At 31.5% G+C, this 14810-nt stretch overlaps 1 protein-coding gene across 1 annotated transcript in view; it reads right to left on the bottom strand.

Moving 5' to 3' along the window:
* The window catches only part of LOC140441784 (sodium/potassium-transporting ATPase subunit beta-2-like), a 76622-nt gene that overhangs the window by 15459 nt on the left and 46353 nt on the right, over window positions 1-14810 (bottom strand). Inside the window, exons 2-6 of the mRNA XM_072532700.1 lie at window positions 10079-10219; window positions 8716-8835; window positions 6818-7005; window positions 3154-3261; window positions 2931-3099 (exon numbers count right to left, since the gene is read on the bottom strand). Of these exons, the coding sequence (XP_072388801.1) occupies window positions 2931-3099; window positions 3154-3261; window positions 6818-7005; window positions 8716-8835; window positions 10079-10219 (726 nt within the window). The remainder of the gene's footprint in view (window positions 1-2930; window positions 3100-3153; window positions 3262-6817; window positions 7006-8715; window positions 8836-10078; window positions 10220-14810) is intronic.

Raw genomic sequence — 14810 nt, 5'->3', positions numbered from 1 at the left:
TTTTCATTTCTAATAATTATTTCAATAGTTACAACTAGTTGTTGTAATCGTTATAATTTGGCACCTCGAAACGGAGTCCATTTTAAATTGCTAGAGGTCTTTCTTGTGCTTTGTTTTGTTTGTTCCAAGAGACTTATGTAAGCACCCCTTTGTTTAATTTTTTGTAGTTGCCATTTGTTTTGCCATTCACTTATCCACGACCCAGCTACTCCAAATAAACCCTGAGTGCCGTTCACATAAGTTTCGATTTATTTTGCTTGCCCTATCTTTAGCCCCATAACTTCTGTTCCCAATTTTCAACCCCCCATAATAATACCCTATGTGGTAGGCAAAATAGTCGTTACAAACTTCGTTTTAATTAAAGTAAGTTTGCACGAAAATTTGAAGACCCGACGCTTTAAAATTAAATTGTAAATCCAAGGCATCGCAAAAGAGAGATCTGATTGGCTGCAAGTAAAATCTGGTACGAGGAAGTACCAGCTTGACAAAGGATGTGAGGAGAACAATTTAGGGTCTGAACAGAGAAACATCGTTTTCAGAGAGTTTTAAAATCCGTCAGTTTCGCTTAATTCCATGAGTTTTGGTTAAAAAGAAGGTGATTTGAGCTCAAAATTCCATGTGGCAATCTTTGTAATATGAGTTAATCATCGTTTGTGCCTGTCCTGTGTCAAGGAATTTGATAACAACGTTCTGAGGGCTACGTGGGCCGACATGGTTTTGAGTGGAAGATGAGCAGTTGAGTTTAAGGAATCGCATATTGTTGTCATTCAGGATAGCCTGAAGTCTGGTTGTGGTGTTTGATTTGATTTTTCCCAGGATTTGTCCAGCATCCATTTTGTGTTTCCCATGGGTCGGATCTAGATTTGTTTTGAAGGTAGTGGGACAATGTTTTCTATTCAAATGAGGGGTAACAAACTTTTTTAATAACTTAAAAAAAATAATTAGCCAGTGAAACGAGTAGTTTTGTTAAATTTTTCGAAATAAACATTCATCGTTAATACAATAAGATTTGCTGTCTATAATAAGCAAATTTGTAACGTTATAAACGTCACATCTTTATTAATTTATATTTAAATAATTATTTTATTTTAATTTCTTTATTAATTTATCAATTTCTGCCTTCAGATTAAAATTTTACTATTTTTTCTTCACATATTTCTAGATTTTATTGGATATTCCTAAAAGATTTTACTGAATATTTTATGAAACAATTTATGGAATAACTGCACCTAACCACTTAATTGGGAGACCACAGATATTTAGTAGCAAGCAGTCCATCGATGCCATGGTGCCATAAGTATCATTCGAATTTATTTAATGTAAATCATTGGCAGGGTTGTTTTTGCCTACTTAAATATTCTTTTTTTATTTTTAATAGATATGATTAGTTAAGTAATTGTTTTATTTGCTATCAGCTAAGGGTTCATGGTTTAATTCATAGTTTAAGATAAGACGAATTCACACTTGAGATACTGAGCTAGGCGAAGCATAGACGATAAGCTCCCATGGTCGATTGAGGAATTATTTTTATAATAGTATTTCAATTCTCTTTGGCAGTCTTATCGTTACAAATTAATAGCTGTTACAACTTACCGTTCAAAAGTTATGACGAATAGAAATTTCAATATTCACAACTCACCTTGTATATTATGACACAATGGGAGCAGAGACTTTAATGGTTATTTGTTATTCTCCATAGGGGCCTTCATACGAGGTAGGAGTATGTACAGTCTCTCATGACCCACTCTGTACTTGAGACAAACTTAATGATTCAGTTAATTTGAAGCTATAGACTGACAAGAGCTAACAAATAAGATAAAATAGAATGCTTCGATGAAATCAAATTTTTGTTCCACTTTAACCTTATGCTATTATTTTATAATGCCTTATGATATTATTCAGGTCAAATATTAAAAGTTTTTGATTTAAATTTTCTCATATGTTATTGACTCTCAAATGAATTCCACCCAGAACAAGATGTCAACAATTATTTAATATATATATATATATATATATATATATATATATATATATATATATATATATATATATATATGTAATATGTGGAGCATATTATGAGAAGGTCGCTTGGAGGATGGAAAAAGGACATCTTAATAAAGGGCCGACAAATAAACAACCTACGTTTTCGAGATGATACAGTCCTTCTTCAAAAGACAAAGATCATGATGGTGGATAGACTACATAACAATCATCCACACATAACCACGATTGCCTAATTTGAGGTTATTAGCTCATACTTATATCTGCGATCATTGATCACAAATACAGGGTCACTATAGAAGGAAATAAAACGTAAATATGATCTAGCAAAAGTCATTGTAGGAGAGATAACCAAAATATGGAAGGACTCTCAAATTTTATAAACTCTAAAAATGAGGTTGATCGTCTGCTTAATATTCCAAATACTTAAATACGGATGTAAATCTTGGACCCTCCGACAAGCGGAAAGAAGAGAGATAGACGCCACTAAAATGTTCTGTTGGAGAAAAATGTTACGAATTTCGTGGACCGACCACAGGACAAATAGTTCAATTTTAAATGAGCTAAAGGTCAACAAACGACTTTCCAGAAAAGTCCATATTTAACAATTAAAATACTTTGAACATGTTATGAGGACAGACACAGAAAACATGGAGAGACATATCCAAGGAAAGGTAGAAGGCCGAATATCACGAGGAAGATCCCCAACAGAATGGATCGACCAAATTACCGAAATATGCAAAAGACATATGTATGAGTTAAAAGAATTGTCCAGAGACAGAGATCTTTGGACACACAATACACGAAATCAAGATGACCACTACACTCCCTCAGGGGCGTCAGAACTGAAGAGAGAGATTTAAAATAAAAAGTTTGTATGCATGTATTAAATAAATTTATTATATGTATGGTACAAATTATCTACTTACGTTTGGGTGATTCAAAATGGACAGCTACTAGTGGCGAAAGGTAACCATCTTGATTTTTGAACGGGAAGTACTGAGACGAAAAACCTCGCTGAGGTATATATCGTAATGGACCAATATTTTCCTTGTCGGCAGGATTTTCTCCTTCGCAAGTCACCCAAACTATTTGATGCTAAAAATTTCCAAATTAAGTAAATACAAATTATTATTTGTTAAATTAACGTACCTCGTTCCTGGATTCAGCTTCTAAGATATCTTTTCTGATATATTCACTCATTATAGAGGCGTCAGGTAGATTGGTTGAATTATAGTATTCTGGATTCCAGTTGTAAATCTGAAACAAAGTCGAGAAATAATTGCTATGTGTTAGCTTTTATGAAAAAGGAAGCTGAAGAAGTTGTCTCAATACCTCATGTGTGGCAGCAGCGACAGGTGTTTCCGAAAGTACAATTGACAGAGTCTTAATTGAATAAACGAAAATTGAACAAACATAAAATTTTAAGATTACCTCGATATCACTCAGATGTTAATCCAATTGAGCTGGTCTGGGCCAGCTTAAAATTATATGTAGCATCAAAAAATATTACATTTAATATCAATTATGTAAAAGAGGTATGCGAACAATTCTTTGCCACTTTCCCTCCCATTAACTAAAAAATGAGAGCAGGAATTTTTGGTTCAGCAAGCAACAACGGAAAATAATATGGATAAATTTGTCATCACTTTAAGATACAGTGATTCGGAATAGGATTTTTCTGATGATGAAGAATCAGATAGCGAGGATCTCTAACCCCCATGGGTAAAAAAATTTAATTTCTTTTATATAACATTTTACTGTCTTGTTGTGTCAATCAATGCTGCTCAACAGTTTTCGATTTATTATTTTATTAAAATAGGACCTACGGAATATAGTACATATATCGTATTCATACAGTCAATTTATTAACAAACAACTTATAATGAATTTTATTTAATTTTTTTGTCACGTATAATTTAGGTTTACCAAATAATCAGTTATTCCTTTGCAAGAACTTACTCTTGTTATCAAAAAAATAAGGTTCCATCCATACATATCATTGAAAAATGATTCATGTTATCTAAACATTCTTATCGACGAAGAAATATGTACATCGGCCTGCGATATCTGTGAAGATTGTATTACCATCAAATTCATACTTGTCATCATATATTACATTTTTTTTGATAGTTAAAAATTAAATAATCTGGTATTATTTAATATTTTAAAAGGAATTACATTTTTTAGGTAAATTTAAAACCTGCGAACAGTTTTTGCAATGTCAGTGCTTAACTTTGTTGTGCTTCGTAGTTATACGATATATTTAGCATCTTCTGTTTGTGTTCGATTGCTTTGAATATGTGTCTTTGAATGTGTTACTATTATATTAAAAACAATTTAAAATATTAAAATGATAGCAGTGATAACTTAGCAGTGAAACAATGAAGTATATTCTTGTCAACAATGAGTCTCTTAATCGTATTGTAATGACATGATAATTATCTATTGTTTGGTAAATATTATATTTTAATCAAATCTATGATTTTCTGCTATGTTAAGCTTTTTATCAAGAATAGATAGTTTTTTCAAGATTTAAGAATAGATAGTTTTTTTGTAAAATATAAGATAAACTTTTTCTTTATTTATATAAAATGTTTTAGGACACACTGCATATCATTCACCAAAAATCATTCCCTCATCCTTTTAGTCATTAAATTGTTGTGCCAATTATAATTATTTGAAACCCATTTTTTAGATATCATACTAAAAATACCGAATATTACTGTGATCATCCACATATTGATAACACTGTAAAATTTTTATTGTCTAGCGAGTGTTTGTATTATTTTGTAAACTTTCACCTCATATTTTTTTATTTTTAAATTCTATCTCCAACCTATTAAAAAATGGCATCGAATAACGGTAAAATTAGCATTTTTCGCTATTTTTAATTGTTTATTTCCATTTTACGTTTAAAGTAAGGATTTAACTTAAAAAGAATGAAATAGGATAATCTGTTTTTTTTTTATAAAATGTTTTATAAATAAAATATTTACGAAGTTTATTGAAGAAGTATATATTAATCATAAATATTTATTTTTTACAATTTGAGGTAATAAAAATTACCTTAAATATTCCTAAAGAAAAATTAAAAACTAAAAATAATGGTTTAGACAAATTAGATGGTTTATTTAACAATTTAATTAATTAAATAATACATATTCGTAATGTACGCCAAAAGTACATACAAATTAAAAAAAGAAACGTCAAAATCCATAAACAAGAAACAGTTAACAGCTCCTTCCCTCTCCAGAGCTTTCACTAGTTTCAAAGCCGGCCAATTTAGAGGACCATATTTTTGAAGCTTTGTGAACGATTCCATTCAAATGCAATCTTTTTCGAATTTTTCACAATAAAATTTTAAAGTATATTCTTTAAGACGACCGTAATAAAGTCTCTTGATTGTTATAAACAAAGCTGCTATCAATTTATAAAAAAGGCACTAATTTGTCACAAAGTCACAAATTTAACAAATTAAATAACTTTTAAACTATTTCACCGATCAACTTGAAATTTTGAACAAATTTTAAGTACCACAAGATCCAACATTTAATAATATAATAGTTATGAGTTTATTTTTTAAATAAGTTAATATTATTTATAAAAACCAAAATTTTTTACTCATTTTGCAATTTTTTATGCAACAAATAAGGATAGGAACGTTTAAAAAACGTCATTTTAAAGGTTTTTATAAGACTTATAAGCTTATTACTATCAAATTTGTTTCAAATGCTTCCCTTTTTGCCGATAGACGAAAAAAGCGAAAAAACGCCGTTTTTGACCTTAATTTGTTAATAACGAATTAAATCAAAAAATCGACTGCAGGAAACATATAGGTTCTTGTTATAGAGGTCCATACTACTAATAACTGCCGTTTATTTGGCCGGACAAGTGTCATCAAAAAAAGGTTATTTCTCTGGGCTACATTGAAGCTTTTGAAATGTGGACATGGAGGGGACTGCTTCGAATTCCATGGACGGCTCGCCGCACGAATGCCTCGGTTCTAAATGAAATTAAACCCAATCTGAGCCTCTCTAGTACTATTTACTTTATAATTCTAAAGTTCTTTGGACATATCTGCCGAAGCGATCACAAAATGGAGCGGTTGGTGGTCCAAGGAGTCAACTCTAAGGCAGCAGATCTCTACAGCGATGGGCAGAAATTACGAAAAAGCTTCTTAGCAAACAGTATACTGAGGCAGGACAAGTAACATATGACCGCGACTATCATTAATCAAACTATCCGAGCTACTGAAACTCAATGATGAACCACAACACAGACTATTGTTACGATAAATATACGACTCATTTAACCTATAAACATTTTGTTATTTTATTCTAGTATTTTCTCCGACCCGCTAGAAACCGGTCTGGCGTTCCCTTCCATTCGAGACAATTCAAGAGTCAACATCCGTGTGCTTCGAGACATTCCAGACTAACGGCTGTTTGATATAAATACAGGAATTCTCATGGTGTTAGGCAGTCTGAAAATAATATCGCGTCAAGTTTCTAATTGTAACGCGGAAATAAATATTGTAAATAAATAATACAAATTAAAGTAATTGTGATAAGTGTAAGAATATTGTATATATAAATTAAATAAAGACTTTAAATGAACTAAGTTTTAGAACATTTTAATAATAAATAAAGTTATTAAATTAGACTAATAAACACAGTTTACTATGATGATAATGAATTGATATCAATTTTTTTATGAATATTCTTGATAATATTAAGACATTAAGATCATTAAAAGTAAGCACTAAATTATTCTTGTAATATAATCACAAGTAATTAAAATGAAGAAACATTACCTTGTTAAGTTTAAGGAAAATACAGGGACCTCCTTTTTCGTCTTCGAATCCAAATCCGGCTTCTTCTAAACAAGGATGCCATTTCTGGGGAGTCATTTTAACATCACAAACTTTACCTGGCGTCGGACTGACAAACATACTGCATTGTTCAACATTATTGTAGTTTGGATTATTTTCTTTATGATAAGCTAAAATAAAAAAAATTAACATACATAAAATATTACTGATATCTTCATATCAAATTTTGCATATCACGTAATTCTTATTATTCAAGATCAATAGTCACTACTTATCGACAAAATCCGATTGGTTTGAAATTTTTTCGCTTCTACAGTACAATTATAGACCCATAGAATATTTCGAATGGGCGATTTGGTTACGGATATTATACACCAAAACACTCCTGAAGAGGACGACTTCATTGCATAAACTCAAACCGTGGCCTCGGCTTAAAACCTCCTGAAAACTATAGTTAGGGTGAAGTGGAACAGGAGTACGCACTGAGCTATTTAACACATCCACGCTTAATAAAATTTCGATGCCATTGATTCGCAAATTGATTTATTTTTTGTTTTTTTTTCACAATCAAATCTTTATTTTTATAATTAATAAAATAAAATAATAAATTTTATAATTTTGAATTAAAAATGTGTTTGTTCCAACACAACACCCCACAAAACCGTCAGGTAACTTTTTATTATACTGTTTTCCTGCTCAAAAATTTACGAAACATTTTAAAAAATTTTCAAAATTGATTCAACCAAAAATTTCATTTTCTTAAGACTATTCATTAAACTTTTTAGACTATTTTCGAAATTATTTCATTAAAAAATTGTCCTGTTCCAAAAAATATTCAATAAAACTTTTTACTAAATTTTTAAATTTTTTCATTTCGCAGAAAGTTTTCATCCATAATCTTTTAATAACAACTAAAAGCATTCCTGAATTATTTTTGAAATATTTAACAGTAACTTTTCATGAATAGTTTCCAGTTTGTTAATGATCAAATCTGCTTGAGCCCGATCTGGTTGAGTATCAGGATGATGTATGTGTGCTACCACCATTCTGAATACTTTTGTCACGGTGCTTTATGACCTAGTCTAATCGTTAGAGCCCCTTGGTTTCTTAGCAACACTGTTGCAAAGGGGTGATGGTATTCTTTCGAAGTCTGTTTTTATCCTAAGAGGTTGCCCTTTTTTCCTCATCTTCCTTTGTTGAGCTCTAGAGAGGCGTTATTTGAGATTTGCTTATTTATTTTTTAAATTTAAAAATCCGAAATTCTACTTTCGGATTTCGAATTTTCAAAATGTAAAAAATAATTCTTTGAGGTATGCGCTAAAAAGCAATTCTAGCGTACTAACGAGATCAGGAATTGTTTTTTGACCGAAACACTTTACAATTATTTGGGTTTTCTCTCCCGGTGAATGACTTTTAATTAATTTTATTTATGGTTTATAAAAGAGAGTTTTAATTATATTATTTGTAGATTTGTACAAATTTAAAATAAAAATTTTAATCACAATATTTTTTCTAAAAAGATTCTGTTATTAAAAGTTAAAATAATATTTTATTTAAAAAAAATATGGTGTATAGGTAGGATTTGATCTCTAATTTTATAAAATGCAAAAATTTAATGCTATTGCTACGACCACGCGACATCTACATATGAAAATAATTTGTTGCCCCACTCTTTCTAATTTTAGAAGCAGTAATAGAGCTGACATGACCGCTCCTTAGTGGTACAAATAAGAAACTGAAATCTTGATCAATTTCTTATTCTTCTCACACATCTATAACATGTGTATAACCTTTGCCGAGACTAAAAAATGACAGTGAAAGCTCCTTCCATATGCGTCTATCTATATTCTTTGCTAATACTTAAATTACCTAATACTTACCCTTTAAGAATTTCTTAAGTTCACTTTGCCAATAATGGACATTTCCCTTATCACTACTTTTATACCAAATTAATGTACTTTCTACATTACTTTCTGGAGGCATTGGTCGAAATCCTAAACCTAAAACAAAATTGAAAAGGTTAGTTTTTAAGAAATTTTATACAATTTTTTTAAATGACAATACATTTAGAAGCTGTAAACAATTTTGGAAACAGTGTTTAAAAATCATTTCAATTGACTTTGTTAATTCACAATGTTTGCTAATCATAATTAAAGATTTATCTATAAATTATCTATAAACCCATAATAAAAACGGGAAGTGGCACTCCGGAAGTGACCACAGAGGAAAGCATAGCATTCTTTTCTTCTAAGCAAGGAGCGATGGTTTTATTTATGATGATCGATTTACTTTAATTTATTTATTTTAATTTATTCTATTTTATTTTATTTCTATTTGATTCGATAATCGATTCGGTTCGATATTTGATTACATTCAATTCGAATGGATAATCGATTTGATTCGATAATCGGCTAGATAATCGATTCAATTCGATAATCGATTCGATTCGACAATTGATTCGACAATCAATTCAATTCGATAATAAATTCGATTTGATAATCAATCTGATTCAAGAATCGAATATTGTAAGGACCAGATTGTAAGGGCGGTAGGTTTAGGCGTTTTCTACAAATACTGGAACTAGCAAGAATTCAAATTATTAGAAAGTTCAACCTCAAGGAAGTCGACAGATGGCCAAAATATATATTTATACGGATTAATTACTGTACAAGCTGTACAGCAACGAAGACCACGAGTATCAAAGGACTCTGCACGTCTTCATGATGCCACCTTTAGTTATAGAATCCGTTATAATGTAAATGACGAAACACAAGAAGTCATGTTTGACAGACTCGTCGAAATTATTCTTATCTGAGGATTTTAATATTAACAAAATATTCACAATGTACATAGAAAAATTTCCATCAAAAAAGTTATACACACCATAGAAGTTTTGTTCATAATAGTAGTTAGTTATAGTATCATATCTTTTTCGTATACAATAGCCTGCTTCGATTAAAACATATCAACTTGGATGGCCTTGAACAGTAAACGGATCAGAGGGTTTTATGGATAAAACGAATTTGTCTAATTTATTATTGAAAAAATATTTTTCTTCGGTAAAAACGGCAGTTTAAGTGTACTGTCGAATTATTGATGCCCTTTGTACGGGAAAAATATATCAGTGTATTCGAAAGTTTTTAAAGAAATTAACTACATAAATTGTGCTACATGAATAAAATAAAAAACATATTGTGGGCAATAAAAAATTCTACACTACTCAAATTTGATTATCTTACTTACCTGGATTATTTCCAATTAAACCATTGTCTAATTCCCATTTGGGTTTTTTGGAATCTAATGTTTGGTAGAATACTGCTAACATAGCAGCAAAAAATCCTATTAAAACAGCATAGAATATTAGGTAGAATAATAAAATTTTTCCTGAAACAAAAACAAAAAATTAGTGATAGTGATTAATAAAAAAGATACATAAGAACTGATTCACTTTTAACAAGTACCTATTCAAATGAGTGGTTTTGTGAAAAAGTCCATCAAAAACGGGACATAAAGTGATTGATTTATCTTACTTCTTCGAATATTTTGCGATATACTTAAAAAATGTTATAATTTTCATTAAAAAAAATTTTATTAATTTTCTTTGGTCTCCTATCCAGATATTTTCAGACATGGATCGTACCAAAAATATAAATTCAAGATTTTTATTATTTTCAGTCTCCTAATTGAATTAGCCTGAAATTGCTTTCGTAGCTTTGGCAACGAGAAATTCATATTATGAAGATCTTTCATTCAGCACAGCTATAACGCCTAAGTCGATAGTCCAAATCGTTCGTGAAAAATGCCGAACCATTTATGAAGCACTAAAGAAAGAATATTTAAAGGTAGAACATAATATTTATTTTTACACAATACGACTTATTTATTTCTTTCTATCTCTCTCTATGCTTGTATCTCTCTATCTCTCTCTATCAATACCAAACAAAGTTTAAAGGAGAATTTATTAGGAAATATTTAGATTAATATATGAATATATCACATTATCAGCACAGTTATATAATACAGGGTGCAGTAGATAAACGGCCAATTAGAAATATCTCTAGAACTAAAGGTAAAAGGGTTTTGAAGAGTGATATATTTAATGAAAATATTTTCATTTATTTGCTAATTCCAGTCATATCGGAAGTTGCTTATAACTTCGTTTTTTTATTGGGACACCCTGTACATTTTTTTATTTTAGAAATATTTAGGTTATTCTGAACATTTTTTGTAGTACATCCCTATACCGTAATTTTCGCCTAATTCTTTTTTTCAAATGGGACACTGTATATGATTCATTATTTTAGAAAAATATGTTTTACACTATCGATCTGTATTAGCATCCTCTATACCTATCTCTTGAACAAATTAACTAAAATAACTAAAAAAATGTTTTCGTAGACTTCTTCTTCTTCTTCCTTTGCCCTATCCGTTTCGGACGTTGGCTATTAACAAGGCTATTTTGACTTTGTTTACGGCACCTCTGAACAGTTCGGTCGATGTTAGTCCGAACCATTGTCGCAGGTTATGCATCCATGAGTGTCGTCTTCTTCCCGGTCCCCTCCTACTGTCGATTCTTCCTTGGACTATTAACTGTAGCAGCCGGTACTTAGTATGCCTCATGACATGTCCGAAGTACTCAAGCTTCCGTTTCTTTACGGTGAAGATTATTTCTTTGCTTTTGCCTATTCTCTGCATTACTTCCACGTTAGTGATGTGGTCTGTCCAGGATATCCGAAGAATACGGCGATACATCCACAGCTCAAAGGATTCTAGTTTCTTCAGGGTGGCTTCCGTTGTGGTCCATGCCTCTGCTCCATAGAACAAGACCAGGAAGACATAATACTTGACCAGTTTTAATTTTAGTTCCATTGAGATTTTGCTTGTGAACCACTTTTTCATATTGTTGAACGCGTTTCGCGCTTTTTCAATTCGTCCCATTTTGTGTTGACTGTAGTTCCAAGGTATGTGTATGTCTCCACTTGTTCTATTTTTCGGTTGTTTAATGTCAATTGCATCGGAGGTTGTTGTGTTCTGCTGATGAGCATGCATTTAGTTTTGGTTGTATTGAGTTCTAAATCATATTCTTGACTTGCTGTGTGTATGCTTTGCATGAGTCTTTGAAGCTCGTTGCAGTCATTTGCGATAATAACTGTGTCGTCAGCATATCTAATATTATTGATTACCTCTCTGTTTACTTTGATACCCTCCGAAACTTTTCCCAGTGCTTCTCTGAAGATTTGTTCAGAGTATATATTGAACAGGAGCGGCGAGAGGGCGTATCCCTGTCGTACACCCTTTTTAATATCTATCTTCCCACTGTGTAAGTTGCCCATCTTTATCTCAGCACTTTGGTTCCAATAGAGACTGGTTATTATGCGCAGATCCTTGCCATCAATATGAGCATTTCCATGAGTTTATCATGTTTGACCTTGTCTAACGCCTTGGAGAAGTCGATGAAGCACAAGTGGACGTCCTTGTGCATGTCTCTGCATCTTTGAATTAAAACTTGCAGACTGAAGATCGCCTCTCTTGTGCCCAATGCGCTTCGGAATCCGAACTGTGACTCCGATATATTTGCTTCGCATTTGTTGTAACATTTACAACTTTCATATTGTAAGTTTGAAACATTGAACAGTTAAAAAGATGTTATTAAAGAAAATAGGCAGTAGCCTATTAATGTAATAAATGTTCAAAATGTTACCCAACAACATCCAATCATTTATGAACTCTTTTAACCAGATTTTCATCTATTCTCCATCTATTCCGTTAAGAACTTGAAGGACTTTATTTATTATAGCTTCCTCAGTAGTGACAGGTTCAAAGAACACCTTATTTTTTCGGAAATATAGTAATCTAACGGTCACAACGGGATCTTGGTGATCAGAGAAAGTAGTTATCTTTATTAGCTATCCGTCTATTGCTAAATATTTCATCAAGCAATGTGCCGACTCCTCGAATATTGTGAGCCGGTGCTCCATCTTGTTGAAACCAAGCATCCTTAGCTTTGTTATTATGCAAAACGTGCACTGCTGATACAATTCCGAAAAATTTGCCGAAAAATGTTGCAGTAATACGCTCCGTTTAAATTTTCGTCATACATCATAAGAGCGACTATCTTATTACTTTTCACAGCACAAAAAACATTAAAACATTAAAAAGAGTGCTTAAAATTTACTATCCCACTTAAGCTGAGGATTTTCGTCACTCCAGACATGACTGTTATATCGGTTAAACATATCATTTTTGGTAAATTTCAATTAATCACACCAAATAATTTTTTTCTGTAAAATCTTGATCTTGGCATTTGATTAAAACCCATTCACAAAATTCTACACGTCTTACATAATCTCCAGGCTGTAAATGTTGCTAGTGTATACAAATAAAGGTCCAATAATGTTTTTTAAAATCCTGTGAATTTTTCGAGTTAGACCTGTAACAATTGCTCACATTACCGTAAATATGAATTTGGAATAGCTGCAAAATATCCCAGGATATCTAATTGTAAGTCTTTATTATCGACTTGGGCCCTTTTACTTATAAACTGACCAAATTGGAAACAGTTGTTTAACAAATTTTTTACAGTTTTATGATTTGATCGAGGCTTCTCAGGATATCTCTCAACAAAAACACGGCAAGTTCTGGATATTCTTCTGTTACACTCACCGTAAATTATAATTACATTTAAAAACTCATCATTTGTATATCCTAATTGAGCCATTATTATTTTGTCAAGAAAATGAGGCAAATTGGTATTATAAAAAATGTCACCCAATAACTTACAACAAGGTTACTACTGTTCTGAAGCTATTTTCTTGTGGCATGTGGCAATATTCTACGAGTATAACTTAGTATATCGGGAGCAAATAACACAGGAAGAAATGGTGTTGCAATTATGGTGACTAAAAAAGTTTCACAATACGTGTATGATTACCAACCGATAAATGATAGATTTATAAAAATAACCCTACTAGCATCAACAAACAAAATGCACATTCTTCAGGTCTATATGCAAAACTTTAGACGCGTTAAATAATGAAGTGGAAGACGTATACTCCGTTATTGAAGACAAAATATCAAATATTTCATCTAAAGAACCACTCATAATCATGGGCGATTTTAACGCTAAGGTAGGAGAAACAAGAAATAATAACATCCAAAATGTAGGAAACTATAGATTAGGTATTAGAAACAGCCGAGTAGAACGTTTAATAGATTTTGCAACCGAAAACAGTTTGGCCATTGTAAACACAATGTTCAAACATCATGCCCGTAGTTTATGGACGTGGACCAGCCCAAATGTAAAATACAAGAACCAAATCGACTACATATTTATAAAAAACAGATGGAAGACATGTTTTACGTAACGAAACATGACGAAACGTAAAAACTAGACCAAGAGCTAAATGTGGATCCGATCATAAACTTTATGGGCTTGCTTCAAGATGAAGCTAAAAAAAACAATGCCAATAAATAGAGATGCATTAAAGGAAACTAGTATGTTGAACACAAAAGACAACCCAGAATAAATGTGAAAAAGTTTCAGAAATGCTATAGAAACCTCTGTAGAAAGAACCAGAACCTAAATAAAGATCATCAAGAGAAAACACTGGATGGCAGACAGAACGCTCCAATTTCTCGAAGAGCGAAGGAGAATTAAATCTCTCATATATTAAAACGACAGCAACAAAAACGAATTAGCAAGGTTAAATAGAGAAATTAAAAGAGCATGTAGGGATGATAACAAATAAATATATAAATGAAGAATGCAAAGAACTAGAGAGACATGCAAACCGGTATGAATCCCATGAGCTATATAACAAAGTCCGATATCTATCCAGTGAATTTAAACCAATCACACAAACAATAATGGATCAAAACCAACATATTATAAATGATGAGAAAGGGATTGCGGAGGTATGGGGAAAATATTGTCAAAGTCTATATGCAGATGATCTTCAGAATGCAAATCACGACG

The sequence above is a fragment of the Diabrotica undecimpunctata genome, chromosome 5, assembly GCF_040954645.1.
Source record: "Diabrotica undecimpunctata isolate CICGRU chromosome 5, icDiaUnde3, whole genome shotgun sequence".
Classification (NCBI taxonomy): domain Eukaryota; kingdom Metazoa; phylum Arthropoda; class Insecta; order Coleoptera; family Chrysomelidae; genus Diabrotica; species Diabrotica undecimpunctata.
This window is presented reverse-complemented; position numbering and strand designations above follow the sequence as displayed.